Source organism: Sinohyriopsis cumingii, chromosome 8 (genome assembly GCF_028554795.1).
Source record: "Sinohyriopsis cumingii isolate HCF-2022 chromosome 8, ASM2855479v2, whole genome shotgun sequence".
Classification (NCBI taxonomy): domain Eukaryota; kingdom Metazoa; phylum Mollusca; class Bivalvia; order Unionida; family Unionidae; genus Sinohyriopsis; species Sinohyriopsis cumingii.
This window is the reverse complement of record NC_142968.1, coordinates 102,359,689-102,374,110: the sequence shown is the minus strand read 5'-3', so window position 1 is coordinate 102,374,110 and position 14,422 is coordinate 102,359,689. Positions and strand designations below refer to the sequence as shown.

The window sequence follows — 14,422 nt, the reverse complement described above, 5'->3', positions numbered from 1 at the left end:
ATTGAAATGTTGCTCCTATTTATTTTGAAATAAGAATGTCTATTTAAGAACAGACAACATGAAATTAAGGTAGACTGGTTTCCTTCTTACAAAGATAGCAGACATACCCCGGTGAATCTCCTGAGTAGAGTGCCAGCCTATGTCACACACGAAAAGTGAGCAGAAAAGGAGAAAGAAAACATTTTAATATTGCATCAAGAAAAATGTACTCATAATCAACTCGAGTCGTTCAAGACAAAAACATAATGGCTGGTTTTCTACACAATTCAAAACAATATCTCAAATCTTCTTATTTCTCCATTAATAACACAGATAAGGTGGGTCTATAATTGGACAGAGGAATTTCTGAAAAGACTGAGATGAAAAAGATGGCAAGATAGACAGGAAAGGGTAAATTAAAAACTGATCAATATTTCATTCATAAGACTAAACCAAAACAACTTAAACAACAAAAAAATATATTATCAACAACAACAAAATGTTTGTATGGATAGAATAATGCAAAAGTGGGCCAAAACATAGGAACCTCATGTGTGCCTGAAAGTAGAAACATTTCTGTATGTGTATAATTGTGTTTTTCAGTGTAGAAAAATGATAGAAAATATACATTTTCTCATGTTACTAGTAATCAATTAGTCTTCTCCTGTAATCATACTGCACAAAAACTCCAGATTTCTATTACCACTTTCTGGTATCAACACTGTCAGTTTTTTAGATGTTTTCCCATTTAATCTACAACTTGCAACTTGCATTATAAAAAAAGTGACATCTTTATAAATGACATTAAGATGATAAACGCAACCAAAATAAAGTGACAAATATGACTTTTTACATGTGATTTCTCATTAAAAATATTACCATACTAATAAGTCATGTCAAACTGCAAGCAACAAAGGTCCTGCCCTGCCGTAGCATAAATGTGCCTGCAGATTAGGGTCTATGTTGTTTGTTCTACTGATTACTACCAGACTGCACAGACCCAGATCTGCCAGCGCATTATGCAGTGGAAGATCGGGGTCTTTGCAAATTGCAGTTGGTCTTGTCTTATAAGAGATTATATATGGTAGCCTTGAATTGACTAGCCTCTAATCGTGTCGCCAATAATTTCTTAGGGACCTTCCTTTACCAACTTTTTAAAACAAGTATAAAAAAAGTAAAAGTTAACTTATGTATCCTCATATAAAAAATAGAGGCAATACACTGCAATGTGATGCATTGTCTTCAACATGTCTTACAAATTTCCAAACTTTCTTTTTGTCTGATGACTGGTGGAAATCTACATACTGTTTAAGAAATCAATGAAAAATGTAAATATATACAACAAAAATATATAATATACTATTTTAATATAAATATAAAAGAAAATGACAAACTTTCAATCATCTACCAAGGAATCATACAACAGATAGGAGTTGGCATAACTTCATCAATGGGGAAATTCATGCTAAAAAAATTGTGTAAAAACAATCACTACATCTAATGCTACACCATCAAGATGTTAACTAAGACAAAACAAGATACACTCATGGTCTTTATTGCCCTGAAGGTTAGATGTTCTTGGTCCCGTAACAATTTGCTCTACATCATCTGTGGTCAACATAAAATGGTCCCAAACCCATATACATAATGATATATTGTAATAGGTTTCACTGAAATTACATGTCTTGAAGCCATACACATTATCAATGTATTATCTACATCAACAAATAGTAGTGTATGGTAATTTACTATATAATTTGGACTTTTTCAACATGAAGGGTTTATGCTTTACCTTTGTTATAAAATTTTCTGATGAAGTATCACAAATGAGTAGAAGGACTTTCAGCTGTATACACAAGGTGTACTGACTGAGTATGATACATCTCTCCACAATGCAAGCATCCTCACTCAAGCTCCCGCTTCTGGTAACAAGGGGAGGTAATTATAACATCTTGGAAGAGTTACTCCCATATTAATTTAGCAGCTATGTAGAATATTGACAGGATAGGTTAGTTTTTGTCATTCTGCATTTTGCAAGTAGCAGAAGCCGATTCATAATCTTACGTTGACCATCTAATGAACTCAGTAGGAGAAACAACAGAAGTGTGGGATCCAACCATGTGAGAATCACTTTCAATATCAGATGCTGAGTTAATATTTAAAGATACTGTTTGTTTATATTTTTTACAAAACATATCTGATCCTCTGAGATCTCAGAATCATCCACAGAGCCAATCATGAAGTTTGTCAGGACACAATCTGAGAAATGGTATGGAAAGGGTTCACAGTTGCATTTTCAACAACTGTGAGTAAATGACTGAATTTTGGGACAAAGGCTAAGGAATTAACCTCTTTTGGCTATAATTATAAATTGATATCACAATAGTAAATCAAACAAGTCTTTGATAAATTTTGAAATCTATCACCCAGTTATCAGACGCAACTATTTTTTTTACACTCTCAGTCCCACCTGGATGCCTAAGCATTCTAAGAGGATGAAAATGAAAACTCAAATTTTATTCATACTTTCTTTGAGCCATAAGACATCTTGCACCCTTGTGTGTCTAGTTCAAAACACAGCTATGAATTAAGGTAGCCCACTGTCTGTCAAATACTTCCTGTTGACTTTTGGTTAGTACAATGTATGATGATGAATGTAAACATGCAGAAAATTCTCGTAACTGAAGCAAATAAAATCCCATAGGAGGAAGTTTATGCAGTTTAAAGTCTACATCAAACTTGTTTTGAATGTGACACCTGTATGTGGTAGGACCAATTTCAACATAGTAACTCTGTAACAACAACACTCAACAAGTGTATGTGTTGGGACCAATTTCAATAGTAGTAACTCTGTAACAACAACACTCAACAAGTGATGTAATTTATACTGTTATGGCAGGCTTTGTGATATTGGCTGTTGTTTCCAAGACATAATTTCATGACATTATGGGTACCATATATACTCTCTTATAATTCAAATCCAACTGCAAAGTCTACCGACCCAGATCTGCCCTCGCATACCCTTTTTTTAAACGAATAATCAATACAACAAGCATCAAATACCCTGTCTGCAGGCACATTATCCTATGGCAGGTCAGGATCTGTGTTGTTTGCAGTAGGACTTGACTTATAAGTGAGTATATACAAGACATATAAGGTAAATTAGTGAATATAACATGTGGGTTATCCAAGTTTTTTCCTACCACGCACCCCCACCATGGGGTATATATGTCTGCCTATTATACAACTTGATTTTTACTTGCATTATTGTCTTGTAGTAATATTTTAAATGACTCATTCCATTTTTGAACAACGCACAAAAATCGAAATGGCAAATGAGCTTAATGTTGATTTTGTAGTTATTTTTCACATTTCAGCTACATTTTTCGAAGTTTAAAGATGATTTAATGACATTAACATAATAAAATCAGCATCTCCATTTAATTACTTACTAGCTGATGAAAAGCAGCAATGCTGTTATGTTTACTAAAATTTACTAAAATTTTAAACTGCCATAGATAGGTCTGATTCATGGTCAGCTGGAGACAAGTTGACTTCCTTAAGAATTTCACATTTCCTTAATCAACTGTAAATAGTAGCTGGTGTTATTATTATTTATCGTAAAATTGTAAGGTGTATCTGGCAATTATTTATGGATAAATGACCATTTAAATGATTCTGAATTACCTGTAATGGATGGTTTGTGCATTTAACTAAGACAGCATGTTGAGTCATCATGGAATGTTTGAGAGGACTCAAGGTTGTTGTTGTTGTAGGGTTTAATGCCATTTTTCAGCACAAGATAGGCTATACATGGCAGCCAGTATTAATGGTGGAGGAAGAACCCAGGAAATCCCTGGAAAGAACCACCAACCCTCGAGAAGCTACTGGCAAGCTTTCTCACATACCCACATTGGCCGAATCCGAGACTTGAACCTACGCAGACAGAGGTGAGATGGCAGTGATCCGTAACGGAGAGCACTTTAGACCACTCGGCCACTCTGGGCCCCAGAGGACTCAAGGTGAGGAACTGAATATGAACTGACCCAGTTTGGTTGAAACGGCTCTACTGCAGTTCATTGGTAAATAAAAAGGATGATTCACCATACCCTAGAATTTTATACTAAGCAGAGTTTAGTCATTTATTTACAAAGACCTGATGGTTATTTACATTTGTGGGTAATCTAGTATATATTTTACACACAACAGAAAAACTGTGGGTAATACTTGAGTGCATGTTATATTTGGACACATGTTATATTTGCTAATTTATGGTGCTTTATTATTACGCCAATTCCATCCTAGTTAGAATCACAGCTAATGAAACAAAAGTCTAATAGTACTATCTATGGTACTAGTGGAAGAAGACAGTGAAGAAAAATTACAAAATGACTGAAGGGAGAAACAATCATAGTAATATTACTATTACTACATACTTGTAAGCTTTTAAAAACTAATCCCAAGATTTCCATTCCAATCCCATCATTATCTACTCTGATCTCAAATATTTCTCCCTGCCTTTAAAAATGTGGACCAATTCCCTTCTGATCAACTATGCACAGGCAGTGCAAGATTTTGAAAAGGAACAGTACACCCAGTATTATTAATGTAAGACAAACAATGATCAAATAAAATATGTAGTTACAAAAAAACTAAGTTACCAATATGCTTAAAGCAGAGAAATTTCAAGAAAACAATCTGAACTTTACTGACAGCTGATTGATAAAATACAAAAATGCAATGAATTATGGGACATAATACTGATATGATGTTTCCTATGATAAGTGAAAGCAAGAACATCCAGTATATCTGTTGCAACCTAATGGTGACAAGAGGAGGTAACCCTAACAGTATCTAGGAAGACTCAGATCCCCACAGACACTACTTTTATAATCCATTTTGTACAGACGAAAAACACAATTTTTTAAATCTTTCAGGTACAGCTCAATTCAGGAAAATGTGAAAATTAAATTCCTAAAATTAACATAATAAGGCAACACAATCAATGGACAAAAAAAATAGGCGAGTGTTGGTCCAACCATGTGAAATTCTTGGAAAGTTAACTTGGTATTTAAAGAAATGGTATCACAAGGTCAGTCTGGTATTCTTTTGTATATGGCTGAGAGGCTCATATTCATTTGTAATCAGAAGATGTATAATGTCAAAGATGAGTAGAAAGCCCTCACAATGGAAGAGTAAATGTTACAATCAACATTATCATGCATTTTCATGTGTAGATTTGTAGCTTCACACTTAATTATCATTTTCTACATTTATGTCATTTACATACTTTGTGAGCCTGATGCTTTCCCGAATTTAGACCCACTTTCACTGATTTCATGCAGAAAGTTAAAAATAAGCAAACATGTTACATAATAAGATCAGAAAGCAGCAAAGTCACTCTGATTGTTTGTGATTCAGCAGTATCAAGCAATATACCCCTCTCTTTTGTGATAAATAATGCTATGGTTCCTTCTAATAGCAACAATGCTTTACTATCTATTCATTTAGTTAGATTTCCTACTTTTAATCAATTGTGTAATGGAAAGTGGGGAGGATGGCACACAGACATGTAGTTTATTCAATTAAATATACCCAAAGTTAACATAATGAAATTTAAATGATAACTGCTCATTTATCACACTCATATTCTCGATTCATAAAAGTTACTTTAATAGTGTGCATATAATTGAGTTTTACATAAAATTACATTTTTGTTGTTCTTATCAATTGTGTGAAGCAGGAAGAGCTCCAGAAAGCATAATCTATAAATCTTTTATGCCTTAAATATTTAGAGTTCAGAGGGGTTTTTTTTTGTTTGTTATACTGGTTTATTAATAAACAAGATAAAACATATGGTTTATTTTCTGTACTCCAATTTCTAATTCAAGATGAAGTCAACAATGTTCTTCCTTGACTTCTTCATGTTATCCATCTGGTTTATTCCATATAAAGACTATCTTAAGATAAAATTTTTGGCCAGTCCCCATGTTGACCACCAGAAACAGGCTTGACTGTAAAAAAAATTCTCAATGATTCCAGACATCATATTTAAGATAAAAAAGAAAGTTATCTGCTAATTTAAAATGACGTAAATGTGACCTCATTTCTATATAACCAATATTCTTAGTTGTGCTTATTAGCAGATGTTAAGTGAGGAAAAAAATGATACGGTGATTTTGGTCAAAAAGAAAAGCAATAACAAGAGTTCCAAGATGGCGACAATGACATCCATATAGGACTTCAAATTCACACCATTTTCATTTATAATAGAAGAAATCTTTTTTGTGAATACCTCATACTGATATGACTATCCATTAAGAAGCAATAGCAATAACAAGAGGAATGTCTGAAAAGCACCATTATCATTTAGAACCAGCTTGAATCTGTGTGAGAATTTTCATTACTTTCCTCCAAGCAGTGTAGGTGGAACAGCAGTAAGAAACAACTACTAACAGACAACTGATGCAGAAACATCACATAAACTCTTCCAAGTATTCCAAGTATATAATGTCAGACAGTGTGCAGGTTGACAAGAAATCTGACCCAGTCCTCAAACTCAGCATCAGTCCACCAACTCAAAGCTTATAGATTTACCACAGGACTGTATTTCACAAAATTTTGGGAGTCCTTCGAGTAATAATTTTAGCAGGCATCCCTGTAAATGATCCATTATTTCAAATGACCAGTTTCCAGGAATCAAATTAATGTTCTTTTTTGTCTCATTGAGGAATTAGTTACTAATATTATCCATCTATATGAACCTCAGTAAAGTTGGCTTCCTTTAGCTTGGAAATGGGAGGAAGAGGAACTAGTAAAACTCAAAGACTTGTAGATTTGGAAACCTAATTGTTTTTGTGGATACCAAAATATTTGTGTAAAATGTAAAGCCTGGGATTCACCTTCTAAGTTAACTTGCTGAATCAAAAAATAACCTGCTATTAGTAGTACAGTAAGAAAAAAAAGCTTCATCTACTGAAAAACAATGCATTTCCTTCTAAAAGCAAGCTTGTTTATAAAACAAAGTCATTCCTTATATAATCATTATTATTTCAATCACAGTTTACTTCTACATTTGAATCTACTATTTCTACAAATAACATTAACACTTTATGGAATAATATAGTAATGCAAATGCTGTGGTGTACCCAACACAAAGCAAAAAGCATCACACAATGTGTTAACAGCATAAGAAACTTTTTTAATGCGCAGAGCAAAAACGTGCCACCTATTTTCTTCATCAATCAGTAAATAAAAATCTTTGGTGCCACAATTTTTTTTTAAATTTGTGATTTCAAGACCTAGTCCTTCAAAACCCATTTTTAAAAATTAAAATATGTTTAATCAATGATACTTTTCCATTAATATTACATCAGAAGTACAACCACTACCTCACAAATCCAGTCCTCCCAAGTTCACTTTTAGCAAAAATGTGCTAAATAATGCATGCCAACCTAGTTAGATGTCTGATAAGAGTGATGGACAGGAGCTAAATCCTATCCATACATCAGTTACTACTGGAACAAGTATGCACACTCAAGTTGGAAACCTTGTAAATGGGGAAAGACCCGTTTTATGAACAGGTATATACTACTGAGAAAATGTATTTAAAATAAAAAATTAGTTTCTTCTTCAAATATGTTACCTGATCATACTACATTAGATGAATAGGTAAGGGGTGGAGAGAGTTACATCCCCTTATATTGGGAAGATCCAATATCCAAACCATTAATGTATGGGAAGCAGCCTAATATCTTCTGAAAAATATGCATTAAAGTTAGCATCTCATTATGTCCATATATGGTGTGTAGGGACAAAGTTTGCCCTAAAAACTAGCCAAAGTTGAATGACTGCATTATTGTGAAGCTACTAAATGACCCTGCAAGGAAGCCTGCTGTGATATTGCTATTTGCCAGACTAAGTCAAACTTAGCCCTGTGGGATGAAAGATCTCATAAGGAAAGTCATCTCTGACCTCATACCATGGTTTGGATAATGTCATTAGGGAACAGTTATTTGTGAAATGCTATGCTTGTGGTATTGACCGAACCTCATGAGCCAATAAGAGCAAGAAACTCGTTTTAGTCTTGGGCAACTTCATTATATGCCTAATAAATAACCAACCCATCCATGCCAACTCCTGGTGAGGAAAAATTGTAATACAAGTGGACAAAAAGAGTAATCCAAGCAGAAAAAGAGTAATCCACATATGACATAATAAAATTCAAAGAACATATGTACAAAATGTTTATTTACCCCTTCTGGTCTTTTAACATCAATTACTATTTCAGATTTTCATATATAGCACTTTGAGCTTTAAAAAGCAACAGTCTCTCATACTGCATTTAAAAACACTTTGTACCAGCTGAGATTATAAATGTTTTGCACACCAGTAGAGCACTAACTGCTGGGTTACAGAGCCTGAATCTAAATTCAGTTTTACTTTTGTTAACAATGCTGAACAATCTCTCACAGTCAGCATTAGAATGGTAAAGAACCAATATTCCTTTCATAACCTGACAAAGACGAGGAAATATATATCTTCCAGTTATTGGATCTTTTAGCTGGGAAATAAGGTGCCATTGCACATCAACTCTGTCCGCATGAAGTACATTGTCAGGTAGAATGCCAGCTTGATACTGCAGGGTTTCTCCTTCTAATTTATCAGCAGCCTTTCCTGCAGCAAGATGTATCATATGATAGGGACACCGATGGAGACATTTTTCAAAATACAGAATGCAATTCTGTTATGAATTCCAGTCATCACTGATGCATTATCAGCTGAAAAACCCATACAGTTCTGCCAACTTCTGTTTATTCAAAGCATTATCAAGCAAATAAAAAATGTTTTCTCCAGTGGAATCTACTGTTAATTCTGGTGATGAAAGAAGAGCACATTGACTTTGCCTTTTTTGTTGTCAAAGTCTCTAACACAGACAGCATACAACTTTTTGTCATCATAATCAATGCTCCTGTCTGTTGCAATACTAAATGGCCCAATTTTCATAGCTTCTGTGATTTTAAGTGAATTATCTTCTGCTAAACACTTAACAATAGTAGATGATTTTGTTCTTGCGGATGCGTATTTTCTGCAATTTTGGAATCAGAAAACATCCATTTGAACCAAGGACCAACATAATCTTCTACTGATAGGGGTAGTCTGTGTTCTATTAAGAACTCTGTAAATAATGCCTCTGCATTTATTAGTTCTGCTTTTAAAAAATTACAAGTTTCCTTAGTATTGGAGTTTGTAAATAGAGATAATTCAAGGTTTCTTTGTTTTACCATCATGATCAATATTAAAATCCTTTCCACACAGCCTGCAGTGGGTGTGCAGCTGCTATAGAATGGCATGCTGTATTGTGTAATACATGTATTCATCTTTGAATCGGTCTTTCATCTATTTCTAATCCATCTGTTAAATTATCTGAAAAACATTTTTGCTCTAACACACACATCTACTAGAATAAATCTGACTCGACTTTTAGCACCAAATACCTAGAGACATGTTTTGTACCAGGTGTGAATTAGAACAAAGAATCTGCAAGCAATGAGTAAAAGTTATAAAAAAAACAGTCTGTTCTCTCCTAACTAAGCCATACAGCTGCTATAAATAGAAACCGAGGTCAAATGTTTTAAAGTAATACCAGCATGTTTCTTGGAAATAGAGCAGCTGCTATAAACAGAACATAATACTATTAGGAAAGTGCATGCATGGATGGACAAGTGTACTCTTATGTCGTAGATAGAAACCATCTTTTGTAGTGATAAAAGCATAATGATTATGCAAAAGCCAACCATATCTAGAACCAGAGGGCCTGAGTTATCATTCTCTTTTTCTTTCAATGGTAGAAAAAAATGAGATCTTCCTCTCTCATTGGCTCAGTTCACTTCTGGCAGCACTTCAGAGCCGTTACTGGGTCTTGTACATGCTTCTGAGGCAAAAAAACACAGGACTGATTAAACATGAGTGAGAGCCTGTTCTTCATAATTTAAGTGTAACAAAACTGCAGACATGTCTGATTGACCAATAAGGTGTGTCTCACAGATTCTGCCTGCTGTAGCTAGAACAAGTAGGAAGCAGGTTCTATAAAGATACAAGTCACTGGGACTCTAGACAGTGGTTTATATGGTGTTTTATTCAGTCTGATGCATTCAATCATGTCAGAAGGTTCTATAAAAGATACAAGTCACTGGGGCTCTAGACAGTGGTTTATATGGTGTTTTATTCAGTCTGCTGCATTCAATCATGTCAGAAGGCTCTATAAAAGATAGTCACTGGGGCTCTAGGCAGTGGTTTATATGGTCTTTTATTCAGTATGATGCATTCAGTCATGTCAGAAGGCTCTATAAAAGATACAAGTCACTGGGGCTCTAGACAGTGGTTTATATGGTCTTTTATTCAGTATGTTGCATTCAATCATGTCAGAACCAACAGTAGATTCCATGTCAGACAAAGGTCTAAAACCTTGTCAAGACAAAAGAACATTTGCCAGCAGGTCACAGAGGTTCGTTCTGGCCTATATCCTCCCTTTCATGATGATGGTCTGAGATCATGAAATGGTATCTTTACACAATGATGGCAGCTAACTTCTTGTCTTTAAACATGCAAAGGGGAGTAATGTGCTTCTGCTTGCAACACTGAAAAGAAATTCTTCTCTTCATATGCTTTCAAAGTGTTGGGTCTTCTTGTCTGAATGATTCTGTTCACCACTTATTCTGAAAATTGGTTTTACCTGAAAGTTTTCTTGATATGTGTCTTTGTGTAGTTTGTGCCATTCTAGGTTCTGACGAAATACCTGCATTTGAAATTGCCTGAGCAGCTATGGAAAGACCAAAAATTTCCTGGGAACTTTCACCTCCATTTTCAACAGATCGTTCATCCATGGATTTTAAATTCTGAGGGGAAAAATCAGGACAGGACAGCACTCTGATTCTTTTGATTTCTGCAAGACTTGGTAATCAGTAGTCAAAATTAATGCATCTGCATTAAGACTATTCCAGTTCCTCAAAACAGCATCGACTGCCCAGAAATTTTCGATCTGGGACTAAAAAGACTACCTATTTAAAGAATTTATATCCTTGGTCAACTACTAAAACTATAATTTATGCATTCTAGAAAAAGGTAGGTAACATAAATGGTGCCAACACTGCATATCATAAGACATGGTTAAGCCAATAAAGTATACATTCTTCATCTTGGATCGAAAAGAGTGAGAAATTGACACAAATACTCTCCTGTGTGAGAAAACTCCTTAAAAATTGCTCCAAATATAACAAGCCACATGTGAGAAATAATTTTGTGCAGTCTCCAAAATGAGCATGCTTTCTTGTATAAGCGAAATTAGTAACTTAAGTAATGATGCAACTTAGCACTAAACCCTTGGTCCAAGAGGAGATCACTCTAGTCTGATTACTCTCGAGTTGGAATGACAACTTTTAGCACTTTTTTTCTCCAAAATATAAGTACAGAAGGGCTGGATTTACAAGACTATAGTTTTACTCATAATGTATTAATGCAGAGTAATTATCTTAGAAAGAAATTGGAACATCTTTTCTGGTGTCATTTATTTTACACCTAATAACTTCAACATGACTGTGAAGCATCACTAAAATTGTGGGCATCATTATATACTGATCTAAAGCATCTTGGCACTATTTTAGAATGAAGTGACTGGGTCAATACTGTAATAAAGAAATTAAAGATAGGGTGTGTGTGAAGCCATGTCAAACTGTATGAAAAATTACAACCAAATGGGTACAAATGAATAAATATATGTGTAAAATCATTTCAGTGGGGGCATATCTACTCCCTATACAGTACACCCTCAATATAATACTGTCCATGGGAGCCATAAATCATACTGCCTTATTGTGAGACTGTGTTATAATGAAATGCATGATACAATATGACCACATTATAATGATGTCAATAGGAGTCACTGAGTATGCTGCCTTACAGCAAGGCTGCCTTATTATAAAGCACATGATACAGTATTTCCCTCATTATAATCCATTATATGGTAGCAATACAGTATACTGCCTAATAGTGAGACTACCCTATAATGAAGTACAGGATACAGTACTCCCTCATTATAATAATATATATATGGCAGCAATACAGTATACTGCCAAATAGTGAGACTACTCTATAATGAAGTACAGGATACAGTATTCCCTCATTATAATGATATATATGACAGCAATACAGCATACTGCCAAATAGTGAGATGATCCTATAATGAAGTACAGGATACAGTATTTCCTCATTATAATTCCATCCTTGGGAACCAGTGAGTATATTTACTAAAAGTGAGACCACTTCATAATGAAGTATGTTATAATTTTATTACCACTTAATGAAATGGGATCCAACACCATACTCATCTTAAAACAGAAAATGTGTTATAATAGAGGGCATTAAAATAAGGGAGCATTATTTATGAATTCACTTTTATTCAAAGTGTACAAATTTTTATGCATCACACAGTTCATTCAAACCCCAATTTTAAGACCCAGTGCAAGGTGCTCTGCTTTCAAAGATAATAGACATGATAGGCACATCAATGACTGGGTTGGTTTTCAGTTGTTGTTTTATGTAGAGTAAAGGTACTTAGACTAAGGGCACACCATGGTTGCCGACCTGGAATTATCTGATGGTAGGATTCAAACTCACTGCTGTGACTCCTTGAGTGAATTTGATTATCCATTAACAGTTTTTGTTTCATAAAAGCATGAAAATTGAAACCATCCAAAATAAACAATTCAACAGTATTTACAAGTATAACCTCTTTTGTCTATGACAACATTTTTTTTCAGTAAACAGTGTTCCAGCCAGGTTTGACAAAAATAGGGCCAATTGGAACCCTTCATTTCATAAAGCTGTGCAACAGTGTAATCACTGCAGGCCAATCACATAATAAAATGAAATATCTTTCAGTATATTTGAGTTTGTTTGAAGTAAACCTAATCAATAACCATCTTTACTGTAGGATTCTGACCATACATTAATAGCATGGTAAAAGACAAAGTCTACAAATTTATGCCCCTCATACATTAAAATTATCATTTTCTTTGTGATGTTTTAGCTTTCGAGCTATTACCTGAGGGTTCCTCTTTATTCTCATTCTTGTGGAGTCCATGTCTTTATTAGAAATTTAACTTTCTATTTGACTTTCAACTCAATGTTTTGTGTTTTTGTGGGTTTGTGTTTTTTGTGTGGGTTTGTGGGCTTTTGATGCGTTCGTGGGTTTTTGGTGGTTCATATTAAAAGTAATAAAAATGTGCCGTGTTTGGTACATTAAGTCTCCTTCTCTGTAGGACTTGCTATTTTGCAGAAATCCCATCAGGACATGTCTTGGATGAAAAACTGACAAGGTGAAGATCATTGGGCAGATAACTCAGTTAAAACTGTCGGATCATTTCCCTTTAAAAGTGTTATTACCTTTTAGTATTTCTCTACAAATCCAAGAAAAATTTAAGGAGTGCAATTACACCTGCAACACTTTCCTTGACTTCACACACACTGGGTACATCTTAGCATTGAGATCAAAACATAACAACAATAGCAGGCAGGCAAGCAATCACTTAGTACAAAAACCTTTTGACTGCGGTCCATAGGCCTGATCTGGCGGACGCAGGTATTTGGAGCCATCATGGAGCGAGCCTGATGCTCGGTCCATGCTCTGGGAACGCTTCTTGGAGCGAGAAAATCTCTTCTTGATTTGACTAGCAAAGGATTTCTTTTTCTCTGCAAAGCCAACACATACAGTCAGCTTCTTATACATTTTATAGCAACATCATTAAAACCTGTCATTAAGGATAACTTCCTCATGCGACTAAAGTCTGTAAAGTACTAAAATCTAAGACAATAATTCTGTAAAATTGAAAATCATGGACAGAGGATTATGAGTTTTATTCTAAATGTCCGCTCTCAATGTATATTACAGACATGTTCATAAGAAATCTCCACTTCAAACACATTCTAATGGTAAGCCAAACATATATGACAACTAAATTTGGACATGTTAATGTTCTTTATACTAATTTAAATTAAATTGAAAAACACCTTGTCAACTTTAGCAAGAACAATACATTGACAGTTTATATAACTTTGCCGTGTGTGTGTGTGTGTGTGTGTGTGTGTGTGTGACTTATTGTCGCATCAGCACAATTCTAGTTATATATTGCCAACTAAAAGTTAGGTTGTTGAAATGTAAAGAACAAAATATATGTGAAGAATTCTGGGGTTTTTTTTACCTTTCACCACTGGGCTGACTACTGGTGGTAGCTGTTCTGGACTGCTTGAAGCCAAACTATTGTTTGTTTCTTCTGTGGGAGAACTGTCTATTGTCTACAACAACAAAAACACAATATGGAGTTGCCATCTTAGAAACATGTCTTTAAGGTATCAAGAAAATATGTATAGAATTGACAATAAATTG

The 14,422-nt window shown here is 34.5% G+C and overlaps 1 protein-coding gene across 6 annotated transcripts in view; it reads right to left on the bottom strand.

Annotated features, from left to right (window-relative positions):
- LOC149794260 (phospholipid transfer protein C2CD2L-like) overlaps window positions 1–14,422 on the bottom strand; it is a 148,911-nt gene that overhangs the window by 9,382 nt on the left and 125,107 nt on the right. For 3 of the 6 annotated variants that reach the window (XM_089968395.1, XM_089968396.1, XM_089968397.1), the window contains 2 exons: window positions 14,238–14,331; window positions 13,579–13,728 (listed from right to left, as the gene is read on the bottom strand). In XM_089968395.1, coding sequence (XP_089824521.1) covers window positions 13,579–13,728; window positions 14,238–14,331 — 244 coding nt within the window. The remainder of the gene's footprint in view (window positions 1–13,578; window positions 13,729–14,237; window positions 14,332–14,422) is intronic. The other 3 variants (XM_089968398.1, XM_089968399.1, XM_089968400.1) reach the window with 1 other exon arrangement.